The sequence below is a fragment of the Choloepus didactylus genome, chromosome 7 (assembly GCF_015220235.1).
Source record: "Choloepus didactylus isolate mChoDid1 chromosome 7, mChoDid1.pri, whole genome shotgun sequence".
NCBI lineage: Eukaryota > Metazoa > Chordata > Mammalia > Pilosa > Megalonychidae > Choloepus > Choloepus didactylus.
Genome location: NC_051313.1, coordinates 83,631,442 through 83,652,633, shown reverse-complemented (window position 1 = coordinate 83,652,633; position 21,192 = coordinate 83,631,442). Strand labels below are relative to the sequence as shown.

Below are 21,192 nucleotides of genomic sequence, written 5' to 3'. Positions count from 1 at the left end.
CACAAAGTACTACATACTGTATGATTCAATTTTTTTTTTAATTCAGTTTTATTGATATATATTCACAAACCATACAGTCATCCATGGTATACAATCAACTGTTCACAGTATGATCATATAGTTATGCGTTCATCACCACAATCTATTTCTGAACATTTTCCTTACATCAGAAAGAATCAGAATAAGAATAAAAAATAAAAGTGAAAAGAGAATACCCAAACCATCCCCCCATCCCACCCTATTTGTCATTTAGTTTTTACTCCCATTTTTGTACTGATTTTTTTTCAAATTTTTAACTTTTGTTTATCAAAAAATTAAAAACAAACAGGCAAACAACAACCAAAAAAAACCCCACAACATTTCAAACAAAGCAATGGATTAAGGAAAACAAATAACCTAAAATAACTACTTTGCTTCCAATATGTTCCTACCATACCCCAAGAAAATTAATAAACCATGTCCAAACAGAGGAGTAAGAAAAACAAATAATCTAAAATAACTACATTGCTTCCAACATGTTCCTACCATACCCCAAGAAAATTAACAACCCCTAAGAAAACAAAGGAATAAGAGAAAAAAAAAAACCTAAAATAACTCTATTGCTTCCAACATGATCTTCCTATATCCAAGAAAGTTTACAAACCATAATCATTCCTGAGCATTCCCATAACATTGAGATTACCCTCCATAGTTTATCTGTTCTTATTAGATTATCATTCCCCCTCCACTAATTGGTATCTGTAGGTTTTACAGTATAAAACATTGTACATTTTTCACAGAATTCACATTAGTGGTAACATACAATATCTCTCTTTTTGTGCCTGGCTTATTTTGCTCAGCATTTTGTCTTTTTTTTTTTTTTTTTTTTTTAATCTTCATTTTATTGAGATATATTCATATACCACGCAGTCATACAAAACAAATCGTACTTTCGATTGTTCACAGTACCATTACATAGTTGTACATTCATCACCCAAATCAATCCCTGACACCTTCATTAGCACACACACAAGAATAACAAGAATAATAATTAGAGTGAAAAAGAGCAATTGAAGTAAAAAAGAACACCTTTGTCTGTTTGTTTCCTTCCCCTATTTTTCTACTCATCCATCCATAAACTAGACAAAGTGGAGTGTGGTCCTTATGGCTTTCCCAATCCCCTTGTCACCCCTCATAAGCTACATTTTTATACAACTGTCTTTGAGATTCATGGGTTCTGGGTTGTAGTTTGATAGTTTCAGGTATCCACCACCAGCTACCCCAATTCTTTAGAACCTAAAAAGGGTTGTCTAAAGTGTGCGTAAGAGTGCCCACCAGAGTGACCTCTCGGCTCCTTTTGGAATCTCTCTGCCACTGAAGCTTATTTCATTTCCTTTCACATCCCCCTTTTGGTCAAGAAGATGTTCTCTGTCCCACGATGCCAGGTCTACATTCCTCCCCGGGAGTCGTATTCCACGTTGCCAGGGAGATTCACTCCCCTGGGTGTCTGATCCCACGTAGGGGGGAGGGCAGTGATTTCACCTTTCAAGTTGGCTTAGCTAGAGAGACAGGGCCACATCTGAGCAACAAGGAGGCATTCGGGAGGAGGCTCTTAGGCACAACCATAGAGAGGCCTAGCCTCTCCTTTGCAGCAACCGTCTTCCCAAGGGTAAAACCTGTGGTAGAGGGCTCAACCCATCAGACCACCAGTCCCCTATGTCTGTGGTCATGTTAGCAACCATGGAGGTGGGGTAGGCGAATACCCCTGCATTCTCCACAGGCTCCTCAAGGGGGCACTGCATCTTTTTTTTTTTTCCTTTTTTTTTTTTTTTTTAACTTTCCCTTCTTTTTTAAATCAACTGTATGAAAAAAAAGTTAAGAAGAAAACAAACATACAATAAAAGAACATTTCAAAGAGACCATAACAAGGGAGTAAGAAAAAGACAACTAACCTAAGAGAACTGCTTAACTTCCAACATGTTCCTACTTTACCCCAAGAAAGTTACCTAATATAGCAAAATTTCTGTGAACTTGTTCCTACTATATCCATCAGAAATTAACAGACCATAGTCATTCCTGGGCATCCCCAGAACATTAAATAGCTTATCTGTTCTTCTTGGATTATTGTTCCCCCTTCCTTAATTGCTCTCTATTGCTAGTTCCCCTACATTCTACATTATAAACCATTTGTTTTATATTTTTCAAAGTTCACATTAGTGGTAGCGTATAATATTTCTCTTTTTGTGCCTGGCTTCTTTCGCTTAGCATTATGTCTTCAAGGTTCATCCATGTTGTCATATGTTTCACGAGATCGTTCCTTCTTACTGCCGCATAGTATTCCATTGTGTGTATATACCACATTTTATTTATCCACTCATCTGTTGAAGGACATTTGGGTTGTTTCCATCTTTTGGCAATTGTGAATAATGCTGCTATGAACATTGGCGTGCAGATATCTGTTCGTGTCACTGCTTTCCGATCTTCCGGGTATATACCGAGAAGTGCAATCGCTGGGCCGAATGGTAACTCTATATCTAGTTTTCTAAGGAGCTGCCAGACTGACTTCCAGAGTGGCTGAACCATTATACAGTCCCACCAACAGTGAATAAGTTCCAATTTCTCCACATCCCCTCCAGCATTTGTAGTTTCCTGTTTGTTTAATGGCAGCCATTCTAACCGGTGTTAGATGGTATCTCATTGTGGTCTTAATTTGCATCTCTCTAATAGCTAGTGAAGCTGAACATTTTTTCGTGTGTTTCTTGGCCATTTGTATTTCCTCTTCAGAGAACTGTCTTTTCATATCTTTTGCCGATTTTATAATTGGGCCGGCTGTACTATTGTCATTGAGTTGTAGGATTTCTTTATATATGCAAGATATCAGTATTTTGTCAGATACATGGTTTCCAAAAATTTTTTCCCATTGAGTTGGCTGCCTCTTTACCTTTTTGAGAAATTCCTTTGAGGTGCAGAAACTTGTAAGCTTGAGGAGTTCCCATTTATCTATTTTCTCTTTTGTTGCTTGTGCTTTGGGTGTAAAGTCTAGGAAGTGGCCACCTAATACAAGGTCTTGAAGATGTTTTCCTACATTATCTTCTAGGAGTTTTATGGTACTTTCTTTTATATTGAGATCTTTGGTCCATTTTGAGTTAATTTTTGTGTAGGGGGTGAGGTAGAGGTCCTCTTTCATTCTTTTGGATATGGATATCCAACTCTCCCAGCCCCATTTGTTGAAAAGATCATTATGGCTCAGTTCAGTGACTTTGGGGGCCTTATCAAAGATCAGTCGGCCATAGATCTAAGGGTTTATCTCCGAATTCTCAATTCAATTCCATTGATCTATATGTCTATCTTTGTGCCAGTACCATGCTGTTTTGGCAACTGTGGCTTTATAATAAGCTTCCAAGTCAGGGAGTGTAAGTCCTCCCACTTCGTTTTTCTTTTTTAGAGTGTCTTTAGCAATTCGAGGCATCTTCCCTTTCCAAATAAATTTGATAACTAGCTTTTCCAAGTCTGCAAAGTAGGTTGTTGGAATTTTGATTGGGATTGCATTGAATCTGTAGATGAGTTTGGGTAGAATTGACATCTTAATGACATTTAGTCTTCCTATCCATGAACATGGAATATTTTTCCATCTTTTAAGGTCCCCTTCTATTTCTTTTAGTAGAGTTATGCAGTTTTCTTTGTATAGGTCTTTTACATCTTTGGTTAAGTTTATTCCTAGGTACTTGATTTTTTTAGTTGCTATTGAAAATGGTATCTTTTTCTTGAGTGTCTCTTCAGTTTCTTCATTTCTAGCATATAGAAACATTACTGACTTATGTGCATTAATCTTGTATCCCGCTACTTTGCTAAATTTGTTTATTAGCTCTAGTAGCTGTATCGTTGATTTCTCAGGGTTTTCTAGATATAAGATCATATCATCTGCAAACAATGACAGTTTTACTTCTTCTTTTCCAATTTGGATGCCTTTTATTTCTTTGTCTTGCCAGATTGCCCTGGCTAGCACTTCCAGCACAATGTTGAATAACAGTGGTGATAGCGGGCATCCTTGTCTTGTTCCTGATCTTAGAGGGAAGGCTTTCAGTCTCTCACCATTGAGTACTATGCTGGCTGTGGGTTTTTCATATATGCTCTTTATCATGTTGAGGAAGTTTCCTTCAATTCCTACCTTTTGAAGTGTTTTTATCAAAAAGGGATGTTGGATTTTGTCAAATGCTTTTTCAGCATCTATTGAGATGATCAATTGATTTTTCCCTTTTGACTTGTTAATGTGTTGTAATACATTGATTGATTTTCTTATGTTGAACCATCCTTGCATGCCTGGAATAAACCCCACTTGGTCATGGTGTATGATTTTTTTAATGTGTCTTTGGATTCAATTTGCAAGTATTTTGTTGAGGATTTTTGCATCTATATTCATTAGGGAGATTGGCCGGTAGTTTTCCTTTTTTGTAACATCTTTGCCTGGTTTTGGTATTAGATTGATGTTAGCTTCATAAAATGAGTTAGGTAGTGTTCCATTTTCTTCAATGTTTTGAAAGAGTTTGAGTAAGATTGGTGTCAGTTCTTTCTGGAAAGTTTGGTAGAATTCCCCTGTGAAGCCATCTGGCCCTGGGCATTTATTTGTGGGAAGATTTTTGATGACTGATTGGATCTCTTTGCTTGTGATGGGTTGGTTGAGGTCTTCTAATTCTTCTCTGGTCAGTCTAGGATGTTCATATGTTTCCAGGAAATTGTCCATTTCCTCTACATTATCCAGTTTGTTGCCATACAGTCGTTCATAGTATCCTCTTATAATTTTTTTAATTTCTTCAGGATCTGCAGTTATGTCACCTTTTTCATTCATTATTTTGTTTATATGGGTCTTCTCTCTTTTTGATTTTGTCAGTCTAGCTAGGGGCTTGTCAATCTTGTTGATCTTCTCAAAGAACCAACTTTTGGTGATATTTATCCTCTCTATTGTTTTTTTGTTCTCTATGTCATTTATTTCTGCTTTAATCCTTGTTATTTCTTTTCTTCTACTTGGTTTAGGATTGGTTTGCTGTTCATTTTCTAGCTTCTTCAGTTGATCCATTAGTTCTTTGATTTTGGCTCTTTCTTCCTTTTTAATATATGCGTTTAGTGCTATAAATTTCCCCCTTAGCACTGCTTTTGCTGCATCCCATAGGTTGTGGTATGTTGTGTTCTCATTTTCATTCGTCTCTATATATTTAGCAATTTCTCTTGCTATTTCTTCTTTAACCCACTGATTGTTTAGGAGTGTGTTGTTTAACCTCCAGGTATTTGTGAATTTTCTAAGTCTCTGATGGTTATTGACTTCTAATTGTATTCCATTGTGGTCAGAGAATGTGCTTTGAATAATTTCAATCTTTTTAAATTTATTGAGGCTTGTTTTATGTCCCAGCATATGATCTATTCTGGAGAAAGTTCCGTGAGCACTAGAAAAGTATGTGTATCCTGGTGATTTGGGATGTAATGTCCTGTAGATGTCTGTTAAATCTAATTCATTTATCAGATTGTTTAGGTTTTCAATTTCCTTATTGGTCTTCTGTCTGGTTGATCTATCTATAGGAGAGAGTAATGTGTTGAAGTCTCCCACAATTATTGTGGAAACATCAATTGCTTCCTTTAGTTTTGCCAGTGTTTCTCTCATGTATTTTGTGGCACCTTGGTTGGGTGCATAGACATTTACGATTGTTATTTCTTCTTGCTGAATTGCCCCTTTTATTAGTACGTAGTGGCCTTCTTTGTCTCTCAAAACATCCCTGCATTTGAAGTCTATTTTATCTGAGATTAATATTGCTACACCTGCTTTCTTTTGGCTGTAGCTTGCATGAAATATTTTTTTCCATCCTTTCACTTTCAGTTTCTTTGTGTCCCTGTGTCTAAGATGAGTCTCTTGTATGCAACATATTGATGGTTCATTTTTTTTTATCCATTCTGCGAATCTGTATCTTTTAATTGGGGAGTTTAATCCATTTACATTCAACGTTATAACCGTGAAGGCATTTCTTGAATCGGCCATCTTATCCTTTGGTTTATGTTTGTCATATTTTTCCCCTCTCTCTATTAATATCCTTTATTGTACCCATACCGAATCTCTTTAGTACTGAACCTTTCTCCAAGTCTCTCTGTCCTTTGTTTCTCTGTCTGTAGGGCTCCCTTGAGTATCTCCAGTAGGGCAGGTCTCTTGTTAGCAAATTCTCTCAGCATTTGTTTGTCTGTGAAAAATTTAAGCTCTCCCTCAAATTTGAAGGAGAGCTTTGCTGGATAAAGTATTCTTGGCTGGAAATTTTTCTCACTCAGAATTTTAAATATATCATGCCACTGCCTTCTCGCCTCCATGGTGGCTGCTGAGTAGTCACTACTTAGTCTTATGCTGTTTCCTTTGTATGTGGTGAATTGCTTTTCTCTTGCTGCTTTCAGAACTTGCTCCTTCTCTTTGTTTGACAGTGTGATCAGTATATGTCTCGGAGTGGGTTTATTTGGATTTATTCTATTTGGGGTTCGCTGAGCATTTATGATTTGTGTATTTATGTTGTTTAGAAGAGTTGGGAAGTTTTCCCCAACAATTTCTTTGAATACTCTTCCTAGACCTTTACCCTTTTCTTCCCCTTCTGGGACACCAATGAGTCTTATATTTGGACGTTTCATATTATCTATCATATCCCTGAGGTCCATTTCGATTTTTTCAATTTTTTTTCCCCATTCTTTCTTTTATGCTTTCATTTTCCATTCTGTCATCTTCCAGGTCACTGATTCGTTGTTCAACTTCCTCTAGTCTTGTACTATGAGTGTCCAGAATCTTTTTAATTTGGTCAACAGTTTCTTTAATTTCCATAAGATCATCCATTTTTTTATTTAGTCTTGCAATGTCTTCTTTATGCTCTTCTAGGGTCTTCTTGATTTCCTTTATCTCCCGTACTATGGTCTCATTGTTCATCTTTAGTTCTTTGAGTAGCTGCTCTAGGTGCTGTGTCTCTTCTGGTCTTTTGATTTGGGTGCTTGGGCTTGGGTTATCCATGTCGTCTGGTTTTTTCATATGCTTTATAATTTTCTGTTGTTTTTGGCCTCGTGGCATTTCCTGAACTTGATAGGGTTCTTTTAGGATTTGTAGACCAATTGAAGTCCTTATCTCTAATTTATCAGATCTACAGCTTCGTGGAGTACACTTTCTCTAACTAACCAGCAGGTGGTGTCCACGAGCCACCTGTTCTCCACAAGCCAGTTCTCCCCTGCTTAGCGTTTTTGGTGAGTGGGGGAGTGAGTCTTGTGGGGTCCAATTGGTGTACCAAGCTTGCGTGTGTAGTTGGTGTTGCCTGCCCTGTATATGGGGCGTGTTTCTGGGCAGTCGGAGGGGGGGGGGTGGCTCTAACAATCAAATCTCCCTGGTGATCCTAGAGTTTTAAAGCTGCTGCAATAGTCTAATCCTTCAGTTCAGTCCTGCCACAGTTTGTCTCTGCCACTGACCCACAAGTCCTTGGTATTGGCGTATGGCTCCTGAGACTTGCAAGTGGGCCCCTCTTCCAGGCCGTGCACCCCGGGTCCTCTGTTGAGGGATGACTGTACTATGTCACAGGTGAGTGCTGTCCCCCCAGGGCAGTTCTGGGCTGCTGGGCTGTGTAGGGAGGCTCCCAGTCTGCTGAAATGATGGCTGAATGGGGCTTTGTTAATTCACACTGCTCTACCTTCCCAACTCTGGGACAATCAGCTGAGGTTGCAGGGAAGGCTAATGTCCACACCCAGTTTTGTGGTGTGTGCCTGTTATTTGAGGCACTTCCGTCACACCGGGTTGTGTGGGGCAGTTCTGGGCTATGGGGCTGGCAATGGGCAGGAGTGTTTCCTGTCCACCAGGATGATGGCTGTGAGCGGACCCCCCCCTTTTCTTGGGAAGTTGTGGTGTTTAGTGAATTTTCTCAGCCACTGGATTATTGCGTTTTGTCTCAGAGCTCTCCTAGTTCTGCTCTTGACTTGACCTGCCCAAATAGCAAGTCTTTGAAGCTTTCTGTATTGGGCTTCTTAGAGTAATTGTTTTAGAAAAAGAAAAAAGGATTAAAAAAAAAAAAAAAAAAACCGGGCCCTCCTCAGAGATCTAATGGGTTATTGAAATGCTAAGAGAGAAAGCAACCAGGGCCATTAAGGAAAGGTCCACAGGTCAGAGAGATCAGCTTTTCTTCGGGATTTGCATATGCGCCTCCGGGCCCTTCCCCTTTCTATGTTCACCAGAACTCCAAAAATCCTCCGCTTTTATTTTGGAGTTTTTCGTGTTGTTTTTTTTCTATGCCTGTCTCCTCTTTGCTGGGCTGGCTGCTCTCAGATTCTCTGGTGTCTGGTCTCAGTCTATCTGTGGTTGGAGTTTGAATCAGTAGAATGAGTTTCGGATAAGAGCTGCCACTGCAGTTCTCCCTTCTCCTTCCCGGAGCTGACAGCCCCTCCTCCCCCGGGACTGAGCCTGGCAGGGAGGGGCGCGGGTCCCCTGGCCGCAGAAACTTACAGATTTCGCTGATCTCAGCAGTTCCACGTTTTCATGAGTGTTGTATGAAGTATGCCCAAACGCAGATTGCTCTGTGGTGTCCAGTCCACGCAGTTCCTGGCTTTCTACCTACTTTCCTGGAGGAGTAACTAAAACATACAGCTCACCAGTCTGCCATCTTGCCCCCGCCCCCTGATTCAATTTTTATAAAATGTAAATAAAAATAAATTCCTGGAGACAGAATTAGATTAGTAGTTATGTAGGGCTGGGGAAGGATAGAGGGATTGAGAGGTGACTGCAAAGGAGTATGGGGTTTTTGTTTTTGAGGTAATGAAAATGTTCCAAAATTGACTGTAGTGATGAATGCACAACTCTGATTATACTAAAAGCCATTGATTGTACACTTTGAATGGATTGTATGATATGTGAATATATCTCAGTAAAACTGCTTTAAAAAATAAAATAAAATTTTAAAGCAAACCCAGATTTTATTTTTGGGTAAGTAAATAATAGCAATAAAATTAAATTATTACTACCTTACACATACTATTTACTCGGAATATTTGTTGGTTGAATGAATGAGTGAATGAAATTTAAAAATGCTGTTTTTGTTATATGGAAAGTACAGGCATCAACACCTATCTTACAGCAGTTTCCTAGGGATTTTTAAAGTCAAGACATCTTCCATAAGTGATACTTTATATGTTCTTAAACGTTTCTTTACTGTTTATATTTTCTTTTCTACTTATTGTGAATTTTAGTTTATTCTTGAATGCGTCTTCTAGGAGACCATCTAAAAATATTATTAACTATTCAAAATAAAAAGTATGATTGCATATTCTGGACTGTGAACATTGTTTATTTTTATCCGAGCCAGAATAAAATCGTAGGCACTAGAATATATTTCCATAATACACTATTGACTTAAGATCATTATATTCACCAGTTTTAATAATTGGATATAAAGTAGTTCCAGATTAGAGAGTGTATTATATTTCCTTCTATTACTTAGCACTTATCTTGAATTTTTAAATAAACATATATTTTAATCTTAAATTCCAAAATGCTTTGAAAAATTTATCTAAACTCTATTCCCTATTTTAAAATGCCTTGAATTCTTCTTTCTTCCTTTGCCTTTTTACTTTTTCTTTTCTCCTAGATGAATGATGTACATTTTTTGATGACATGTAGTTAAATACTGGTTTGGTTGCAAGGAGCATGTAACTGAAAATGGGAGTCAGGGTCATGGAATCTAAGTTTGGCAAGTTACTTAACCTTTCTGGGCCACAGTAGCTATACTTAAAAAAGCAGAGAGTTGACCTCTGAGATCCCTGTCAACTCTAAAATTCTGAGTTTAAGAAATTAAAACATAAAAATATTGGATTATGAAATGTTGAATAGAACATTAAGTAGAAAAAAAAATACATAAACTTGAATGTACATCATTTGTAATTCTCATAAGCTAATTCACTAACTGAAGGATTCTCATCTAACTGCACTATCAGACCAATAAAGTATAATGCTAAAAAGTTGGAAAGTTCAAGTAAATTTTGTTGGAAAAAAAGTTAGTAACTAGTACTGTGTGCAATCCTTATAACTAGCCAAGGCCAACACGCAGGTCCTATATGATCGCCTTCTCAGAAGAAAACAGCCAGGAACCCAGAAAGACATCTGTCTAGGTACGTTTACAAGTAGGTTAAGTGATTAATCACTTTATATTAGTATGAAATTTTGCTCTTAGTGTCCGATTTCAAACTTACATTTATTAATGTAGTGTGTTCCCACCAGTCATATTTTACAACTTACTTTTAAAATCAATTCGGTTTGTAGATAAGCTTTGGTTAATTTCTTAATTAATTTGCAACATTGAGGTTTTTATTTAAAACTGGGAAATGGTAAATATGAACATCTTCTTGGCTTTTTTCTATATTCTTTCTAGAGTTACTGCAAAGAGCACTTTTTGGAAACCATGTTTATGTAAAGCCAGAATTTATTGGTTTAATGATATTGCTTTAAATTTGATCAAAGTAATTATATTCAGATAGGCCTATTGATAATATGAAATATGATTTAAAAACTGAGCTAGTTCCATGCACTGCAGAAGTAAAGAAAAGAAACATTGTCAGTATCTGTTTTTTCTTTTTCAGCTGGTTTGCATTTATTTTTATTATTTTAAATTTTAAAAATAAATAAATAAAATCACTGCTATCTGGAAATGTTACATATTAAAAGGAAATCCCAATCTCCTTGTTTTATTGACATTTTTATTTCCACATATATTTTAGACTTGTTCTTGAATAACATTAGTACTTAATTACTATCTTTCCACAATAAGTCTGTTGAAAGTTTTTAACTTTCTTTTGAATACACCATCATGATTACATTTTCTAAAAATTATACAAAGGTGTACAAATTAAAATGTAAAACAAAATCACAATATTTCTTTCTTAGTTGTCAGAAGTATAAACAAAAGGAAATTGAGGAGCCAAAATCTTTTTCAAAATTAATGGTAAAATTACAGATGTCATAGTATGAAATTGTGACCATTTACGACATGTTTTAGTGTTCTCTTTCAGCAATTAAAATATACTTCTGATTTAAACAATTTTATGCCAGTTCCTATCAGTTTATGTGTGGGCATTCTAAATAATATTACACAATGCTGCTTCTGTAATTAGACATATATAAATAAAGGGCCAGTTTTTGGTTTAGTGGAAAAGGGCTTGATTCAGAACTAAAATATAATGTTAAAAATATAACAGTTGTTTTGGAGATACTTTTTATCCTTAAAATCTAGCATTGTGAACTATGTTATAAATGTCTGTTGAATGAATGAGTAAACGGATGGATGGATTTAGAAAAGAAATTAAAACGCATGTAACCTTGACCCAGCAACCCTACTTCTCTTAATCTGTTATCATAGAAATAAGAGTACTAGTAGGTAAAGATACATGCACAAGCATGTTTATTGCAGCATTGTTCTTAGTGGCAAAACACTGAAACGAAACAAAACAAAAAACACTGAAAATGAAGATAAATGCCAATTATTTGGTCGAACTGTGGAATATGAAATAAATTATGATGCATCCACACTGTGGATTATTATACAGCCATTTAAAAAGTGCTTTAGGGCTGCCAGATTTCCATGGAGTACTGCTGAGAAAAAAAAGCAAGTTGCAGAAAAGTATGTAAAATACAGTCCCATTTTTGTAAAACAAACAGTGATTACAAGAATCCTACACATATATATATATATATGAAAAATCTAGGATATATTTTAGATTCTAATCTTGGATTGGCAGAGGAAGCCAGAATTGCATGATTATGATCACATTTATATATTTCTATAAAATTGTGTATGTGGTTTTATATGTCATTTTAAAAAGAAAAAAATTAATTTTAAATTGAAAAAGAAAAATTAATATGGAGTTAAAATTAATATGGAGTTAAAACTCCTAAATGATTTTAAAATCATTTCAATTCAAAGATTTTGAAATTGAGTTTTGCTTTTAAGCATTGTTGAAGATGTCATTTGCATTGAAGGCAGCTTCTGCTAGCCAGTTTATGTATTTAGGATATATGTAAAGACTAGAAAAATGTATCAAAATTCAAAACTTTAAAAAGTGTTAAAGTTTAAGCTTAATATATATTTTTAATTCAGAGGTAGGTTATTATGTTACCTAACTAAAATTAATTTCACAGGAAAAGGGCATGAGTAATGAGAAAAAGATGTTGGCATATGGAAGTTGTGATTTTAATACAGGATCTGCTGCTGATTATTTTTGTCTTAGAAAACTTAATATTAAAAGCCATTGATTAACCTAGCAGTGAAAGGATTAGTGAAATATTAGTGAATTTGATTTGTTATCAGTGAATTGACCAAATTAGTTATCTATTTAGCATCACCTAGTTAGTAACGCTTTATCTTGATGTATATTAATATCTAAATATTTTGTGAATTACAAAGTATGTATGTATCCTACTGGTTTTTGTTGCCAATAGAGTATTCAGTGTTCATATTATTGCTTGGTTGTATTTCTCACGCAGTCATAATTGCTTTATCAAATTTAAATATTTTTAATTCTTTTTATGAAATAGCAGACATTCAGTCTACCTTTTGAAATTGTGGGCTGATGATTGAACTCAGGGATGTCACAGAATGTTTTCTTGCCTTTGTGTGAGAATGATCTATTAAAGTGTCTTTCAGAAACAAGATTGTGGAATTTTGTGCGATCGTAACTGCTACAGTAGATCTTTCAAGAGAACTCATTTTAGTTTAATATCTAAAGATGGCATTTCAGACCTTAATAAATCCCTTCCCTGTACAAAATAAATAATAAATCTTTGTAATTCTGTTGATTTCTTTATTCTCTTGTACATATTACTATTTTAATTATAAACTAATCTATACATTCCTTTATGGATGGTTATAGCATGCATTAAATAAATCAGGATCGTGGCGGGGGGGCATTTGCCTCAGTTTAAGAATATCTTATAGAGATCTGAATTAAATCAAATTAAGAACTTTTTATTGGAAAGGATTTTGCCATTCATTTTCATTAAATAGCCTCTATTCCAGCATGTTTTAAATATATCTTAGTTATACAAATTATTTTTACTTGAACTTTTTAGGAATAGCTCCTGTAAAAAGCAAGGCAGACCTGCATATAATGTAAAATAATAAACTTTTACTGAAAATCACAAAATATGAAATACAATAAAATCGAATTCTTTTTTGTGCTTCCTGTGATGTAGTTGTGGAAGCTACTACTTAGGTAGTCAGTATTTCCGTGACAGTGTTAGCCTATTGAGAACTGAGACACACAGTTTAATAAGAGAATTTAATAACTAATTATCACATTATCTATATGATCAGTGTGTTTATGAAAAATATTACATTGAAACTTAATTCATTGAATATAATCCAGATATTTTTCAATCTACTGTTTTTTGAAGGGAATTTTATGTTTTCTATATAATTTCAAAAATCTTTTTCAGTTCTAATATTGAAGTACTTCCTGTAATTACTCTTTACTCCTTTCAGAGGAAATGGATGTAGAAGCTCGGCTTACTGAACTATGTGAAGAAGTTAAGGTACTTGGATTTTTTAAAATTCACATTCTTAAGTTATTTGAATGGTTTCTGTTTCCTATTTTAAATATTCTTTCTAAGAAAACTTTAATTTAAATAATTTATCTTTCTAAGTTGCAATGGTAAAATGGTTGATCATGGTAGAATCACAACCTCATTGACTTCAGCATGTACATTTGACTTCAGCATGTAGTTAAATATCACTTAAAATGTATATTGTTCTGCATATAAATAAATAATAAAGATAGCTAAGTGCTCAAAAGTACATATTTTCTTCTCTTAGTTTATTCAAAGGATTTTTGGACAAAATTTTTTTAGCATTACTTAATGTCGTTTTAAAGTGATGTTTTGAAATGAAGAAATGTCTTATTTGAAGGTACCAATGTGTGTCTCACATCATTTCCTGTGCAAAACACATTTGTAGATTCATCATATGTTGATGAATTTGTCCATAAATTCTCAGAGTTTTTTTCTTATCTAGAGCCTGTAATTCCTCATTTGTTCATTTATTTATTCATTTAGTAAATATTTATTGACTACTATGTACCAGTAAAGATACAAAAGTGAATAAGGTATTATCTCTTCCCTTCTTGCTAATTTTGCTGAATTTTCGTTTTATGTCTTCTCTGAGTTCGGATGGGTAAATGGAAGCTTGGTTTGGGGGCAGGGTGGGAAGCCTGCTGGATCACAGACTTAAGAAATAATTAAAAATAAATTAGAGTAACTATATTTAATAAGCACCATTTGGGGATTTTTTTTTTTCTTTTGGAGAAAAGGGGTGTGAAGATATAATTAGTACAGTTTTAGGTGTGTTGAATGTGAGGAACTTTCTTTTATGTCCAAGTGCGGTTTTATGGTAGGTAATGGATTAATGGATCTAAAGCTCAGGAGAGAGGTGTGATCAGGAGATAAAGGTTTAGCAGACATTAGTGTATCAATGACAATCAAGACTGTGAGGGTGGCTTTCAACCTCAGCCTCCTTTTTTAGGATAGGAAAATTAAGTTGGCATATGTCTGTGTATTTAAGGTGGATTTATTAATGTTGCTAGTAATTAAAAGACAAATTTTTGTAGCAAGATATAATCTGCAAGATATTATTCATTTTTTAAAAGTCCTGTCCTGGTAATAACAAATGCTTGCCCAAAAGAGAAGCAGCCATTCTAATTTAGTCTTTCATTATTTGTTTAAAAATCCTTTATTTTATTAATTCAAGCCAAAGCAGTTGCCTTTGAGAAGATTTTTTATTTCATAATATGATTCAGTACTCTTAACTTTTATGATCAGTTTAGTGAGTTTTTTAAATGAATGAGATAATACCAGTGTTAGAACACTCATAATGTAAAACTGTTCACCTATTTTTTTTTTCCCCACTAGACTGAGCTTCTCCTATTATTCTTTGTATCTTTAGAGTGTAGGTCCTAACATTTAAAATGTGCACAATAAGTAGTGGATGAATGAATTGTTAGAAGGAAAAAAAGATGCATTTGATGACTGTAAAAAGACTACCACAAAAAATAGAACCCTAAGAACACTGGAGTGAGGGAAAAGCAGTACTTCAGAAAGGATCCCAGTCCTTTCTGAAGAATTACAGAAGAGTTTTACCACCTGAGTATGCATACTAAATAGAGTTACAGTTTTAAGAGTTGGTTAGGGGATAATCTTATTTTTAAGATTTCATTGTCTTCCAAAAATTTTATAACTTTCGTCATTATTTGTGCATTGTTTAAAATTAATATTTGTGTTTATGTTTTGAAGTTGATCATGCTCTATAGAATCCTAATTTGTAATTTTAGATTACAGTTGACATTACTTCAGTGTTAAGGTGTAACAGATATTGAAATACTGGTTAAGTTGAAAATTGCTGTGATAGTTATTATTAAAGAGAAAAAGCCATTGGTCAGTTGGTCTCTCTCTCTCTGTCTCTCTCCACATACACATACATTCACAGACACATTTTTCTTTTGAAAACTACAAATTTGCTTTTGTATTAATATTATCAATAAAATAGTGTATTTAAATGTTTACAGTAAGTATCTACAGGAAGTGAAGTTTTGTTTTTGTTTTTTTGTCATTTCAGAAAATAGAAAATCCTGATGAACTGGCAGAACTTATAAATATGAATCTTGCACAACTTTGTTCACTTCTGATGGCTTTATGGGGACAGTTTCTGGAAGTTATAACACTACATGAAGAACTAAGAACATTATTAGCACAAGAGCATCATGCTTTGAGGGTAAGTTAAAGAAAAGTGATATTAGCATTTTGATGGGTATTAACATTTGTTTTTAGAAATTTCTTACAAATAAAAAGCCTGAATTTTAGCTAATATGTGGATGAGTCAGAAAAGAAACATTTATCATCGTGCTTTTGTTTGAATTATAAGGTTAATAATAGTATAATTGAGCACATGACCTGTCTTAGTCAAAACCCCTGCTTGTAAGAAAAACCACTTAAACATAGATAAAATAGGAAAATTTATGGTACAAGATAGCCTCTAGAACCCAAGAACAGGAATTATAGCCCGGCCTCATTAGGGACAGGAATCAGAAACTAGAGAACCATCTCAAACAAATACACTCTCTTTCTCCCTCTCTTGCCCTCGTCTCTTCTCCCTTCCCTCTTTCTCTCCTCCCCTCCCCTCCCTTCATATAAGGATATATATTACAAACTTGAGGGTTGGGGGAGTAGTCTAGACATACATGTTTCCTATAGGCCTAGTATAAACATTATGCAGAAAATTTTGTGCCACAAGAGGCTTTGAGATATTAAACATCTGGCTACCTTTCCATTCTCATCTAATACACTCTGCCTGTACACTAATTTTACTGATGTATTTGGAGTTCCTTAGAAACATCAAGTTTATTTTCCTTTTTCCATTTTTTTTTCTAATTGTGAAACATAATATAAAATCAAAATTGGAAAAATACATAAAACATGCATATTTTAACAAATAGTTTAAAGCCCGCACCCTTATAACCATCACTCAGATCAAGAAATAGAATATTGCCAACAGCACTGAAGTGTGCTCTGTGTGTCTTCTGTAATGACTGTCCCCTCCCTGACATTTAGAAGTAATCACTAGCCTGCCTTTTATGATAATGAGTTCCTTAATTTTCTTTTGGTTTTACCATCTATATATACACACTAAATAAGAGGTTGTTTCAGCCTGTTTTTGAATTCTCTATAAATGAAATCATACAGTGTGTAACCTTTTATATCTTCTTTCACTCAGGATTTTGTGAGATTGATCTATATTTTTGCCAGTAACTGTGGATTGCTCATTTTCATTGCTGTGATGTATTCCATTTGAATATACCCACTGTTTGTTTGTCCATTCTTCTGTTCATGAATATTTGACTTGCTTCTGACTTGTACCTATCACAAACCAAGATGCTATGAACATTCTTGTACCTATTTCCTGGCATTCGTTTTCTCTGAAGTTCTTCCTCTGAAGTTTTTAGGGTGGGTATAACTTCAATTTTACTAGCTAATGCCACACTATTTTCCGAAGTGGTACCAATTTACACTCCACCAGCAGTATTACGAGAGTTCTTGTTTGTTGCTCCATATGCTCCCCAACTCTTGGTATTGTTAGACTTTTAATTTTTGCCAAACTAATGGATATGAAATTGTACATCACTGTGCTTTTCATTTGCATTTCTCTAATGACTCATGGAGTTGGGCATGCTTTTGTAAGATTATTAGCTATGTAGATTTCCTCCTGGCCAAGTTCTTGTCAAGTCTTTTGCTCACTTTTCCATAGAGATATGTATTTCTTCTTGATTCATGTGTGTGCTAAATACTGGTCCTTTTGTCTGTTCTACATTTTATAAATGTCTTCCCTGTAGTTCAGCAGGGAAAAGGAAGGATTTTCAATAAATCTATTTTATTGAAATTTTATTAATGTTTATTGAATATTTTATTAAAATCCTTTTTCCTATGGAAAAAATATATAAAACTCAATTGAAGACTTAAACATGAAACATAAAATTGTAAAGCTTGTAGAGTATAAAATAAGAGAATTTACTGCGATTGCAGAAATAGTATGGAGAACTCATGATCTTTACAGAATCACAAGTTCCTGTTTTACCACATTTGCTTTATCATTCCTTCTCTTTGTGCATAGATACATACATACATCTTTTTCCTAAATTTGATAGTTATAGACATCAGGCTTTTATCTCTAAATAGTTCAGTGTATATTTCCTAAGAACAAGGACATTCTCTTACATAGCCACAGTAGTTATCAGATTTAGGAGATTTAATATTGATACAATACTGATATCTAATGTAGATTCATATTCAGATTTTTGCCAATTAATATCCTGTCTTACAACTTTTTCCCCTTTTCCAGAAACAAATTCCCTTTAAATCCTGTGGCTCCTTTAATCTGTAATAGCTCCTTATCTTTTCTTTGTCTTTCATGACTGACTTTTTTGAAGAATATTGGCCAGTAGTTTTGTAGACCATCCCTTAATTTAGGCTTTTATTATGTTTCCATCCCCCCATCTATTCTATGTTACTTTTTCTCCCCATTTTAAACTTCTTAAGGTTTGGATTATTTTGTAGCCATTTTATTTTTTTTTTTTTACATTTTTATTCAGCATTTTAGTTGTTTTCAGTAGAATTGTACATACCAAATAAATCCTAATTTAGTTTATTTGTATCCTACCTCATTCAAAAAAAAATCATGGGAAGAGGAATTTGAGTTACTTTAAAAGAAAATAGTACAATTGAAAAAAAAAAAAATAAGGAAATGGAGGTGAAGGGAATAAATATGTAGAAAAAACAGAAAGAAGCCAAGGGTGAGATTGGTACATAAAATGCATATGAGCTTCAGGTATGATACTAAACTTCATAGATGCCAAAGTGAAAAAGGACATAGATTCAGGTATACAACTCACCAAGTCTGCAAGATAAAAACAAACATATATATTAGTATGAGACAAACCTGAGATAAATTTACCCTTTGGGGTCTCATGATGGTGATACTGTACATTATAGTAAAAAGGATCCTCGTAGTGAATTCTATCACTTTGTAGGGCTTGTTCTTAGAAGTCCTATATTAATGGCCAATAACATTCTCCAAAAGATCAAATCAAAGAGATTCTACAGTGGATAAAGTAGTGTAATCACAGTATTCAGCTTATTGATTTTCTGGCTTAGTCTTAACAGTTTAGAATGAATAGAGTAATGGATAGTACAGAGACTTTTTCAGGCAATTCTTCATTAACATTATTTCTCACAATCAAATTTTGAGCAATGACGAATTGTAATATCTCAGAAATACAGCCAATTTTCATGGCAAATTAAAGGATTTGATATGCATTAAAGGGTCTCACTTACATTCTTATTTGAAATTTAAGACTCTGACAAGCACTTGAAAGGCAGCCTACCTCCACACAGAGGTGAGCTAAATGTATACCAACACATCAGGCAAAGTTACGTTGAAAAATAATTCTGAGCAGGTAACCAAGGACCCATATTTCTATGCTGTAGAACAGTAATCAGCAAACTCTATCTATAAAAGGTCAAATAGTAAATATTTTAGTCCTTGAGGGCTGTGTGTGTCTGTTGTAACTACTCGACTCTGCCATTGTAGCATGAAAACAGCCATAAGCAGTATGTAAACAAATTAGTGTGGATGTATTAAATAAAGTTTTATTTATAAAAACAGGTGATGAGCCATATTTGATCAACAGCTGTAGTTTGCCAACCCCTGCATTAAAAAACTAAATGAGAGGTATCTCCTCTGTGAGAGTTGCAGCAATATGAAAGTCAGCTTGAGAGGTATTTTTAGCAGCCAGTAGAAGTAAAGTTCAGCAGCAAGGAATAGTTTTGACTGAAGAAGGTAACCTTAAATTATGTTTTTAATAGAGAAGAATATTATGGTTGCATTAAATTACTCTGTTAATATCTAGTCCCACCTGCATGGAAATTCTGGGAAGGAAAAGATAGCAAGAATGAGAGGCAACTTTGTAGCAGAATATTATACATAGGACTGTCCTGGATGGAATAGGAATTAAAAAGGAAATTTGAATAGTCAGAGCACAGCTGGTGAACACTGAGCTTCAAGAAGAAGGGCAAAGAAAGAGTCCAAGACAAAAATGAGGTTTATGGAAAATTAAAATGCCAGAGATAAATGTTGAAATTTTAGCTAGAGCTTTCCTTTTCTCACCCCATTCCTTCCAGATACCAAGGAACTTGGCTCATAAAGTGTCTCAGTATTCAGAGAATGCAGTGCTAAGCCTACAATAATGAAAACAGTCTGAGGGTTGTTCAGTATTTGTTTATTAGAGAAGTTGTGGGTTATAAAGCAATCATGAATAAAATACAGGATCCCTACACCCTATTAACACCTTGCATTGGTGTGGAACATTTGTTACAATTGGTAAAAGCACATTTTTATCGTTTTACTCCTAACTGTAGTCCATAGTTTAACTTAGGTTCACTGTGTTGTGCTGTTCGTTCCATGGATTTTTTTTAATTTATTTTTGTTCTAATACTATATCTACAACCTAAAATATCCCCTTTTACACAGTGTTGTACTACCATCACTACCATCCATTACCAAAAGTTTTCCATTGTACATTTAAGCCTTAACTGCCTATTCCCTACCACTCTTCCATGTTAACTTATATTCTAGGTTCTGTCTTTAAGTTTGCTTATTCTATTATTTCAAATCAGTGAGATCATACAATATTGTCCTTTGCATGTGGCTTATTTCACTTAACATTATGTTTTTCAGGGTTCATCTATGTTGTCACATTTATCAGAACTTCATTCCATTTTACTGAGTAATATTCCATTGTGTATATATGCCACATTTTATTTATCCATTCTCTGGTTGCTTCCATATTTTTGCAATTGTGAATAATGCCGCAGTGTTTGCTATGCAAACATTATAGAGAAACAAACTTGGCTATAATAGATTCTGTAAGCTGTATAATAATGCATTCAGTAGCAGCACAATTGAGCTAAGTCACAACAGTAAACTTACGGTATGGAATCCCTCCTTATTGGAGTGAAAAGCAAGTGGAAATGGAAATCTATACTTTGAAAACAGCTTAAAGAATTAGTTCAACTATATTACTAAATATCAAGATACAGAAAAGGACAGGTTTTCAGATTCTTGGCAAAGTCATCTAAAATTGTTGAGCTCTGTAGTCACATGCTATACACATTAACATTAATGCGTAAAGCCTCTTGTATGTGAGTGGCTTCCAATGTCCCATACTAATTAAAAAGACAAAAGATATTTATGATCAAGTGAAAGATGGCTTTGTCATTTCAAACTGAGAAATGGAATTATAAAGTAAGACAACCTGTAATAAAAATAATGAATTTTGTATGTTTCAAGAACTGTAGAAGATAAGGGATTTTACCCTATTTATAAGCTAACCAACCATCTAGTCTACCATAGATTCCTGGATGCCGGCAGAAGACATGGGTCTCCTAGGTCAGAGCGAAAGGACTTTATTACTCAAAGCAGTAGCAGTAGCCAGAGTATTATCATTTGCACTGGTTACTGAAGCCCTATTTCCACAGCCCAACGTAAAGAAGGCTAGGTTATACTTGCATGCCTCATGGATTGCATTACAGGAGAAAAACCCTGCATTTAGGGAACCCAAATCTTTCATAATAGACAG

General features: G+C 34.5%; 1 protein-coding gene across 9 annotated transcripts in view; it reads left to right on the top strand.

The window, feature by feature from the left end:
- The window catches only part of FAM135A (family with sequence similarity 135 member A), a 142,009-nt gene that overhangs the window by 61,339 nt on the left and 59,478 nt on the right, over positions 1–21,192 (top strand). For 4 of the 9 annotated variants that reach the window (XM_037842417.1, XM_037842414.1, XM_037842420.1 and 1 more), the window contains 3 exons: positions 10,054–10,131; positions 13,497–13,546; positions 15,621–15,776. In XM_037842417.1, coding sequence (XP_037698345.1) covers positions 10,054–10,131; positions 13,497–13,546; positions 15,621–15,776 — 284 coding nt within the window. The remainder of the gene's footprint in view (positions 1–10,053; positions 10,132–13,496; positions 13,547–15,620; positions 15,777–21,192) is intronic. The other 5 variants (XM_037842423.1, XM_037842419.1, XM_037842416.1 and 2 more) reach the window with 2 other exon arrangements.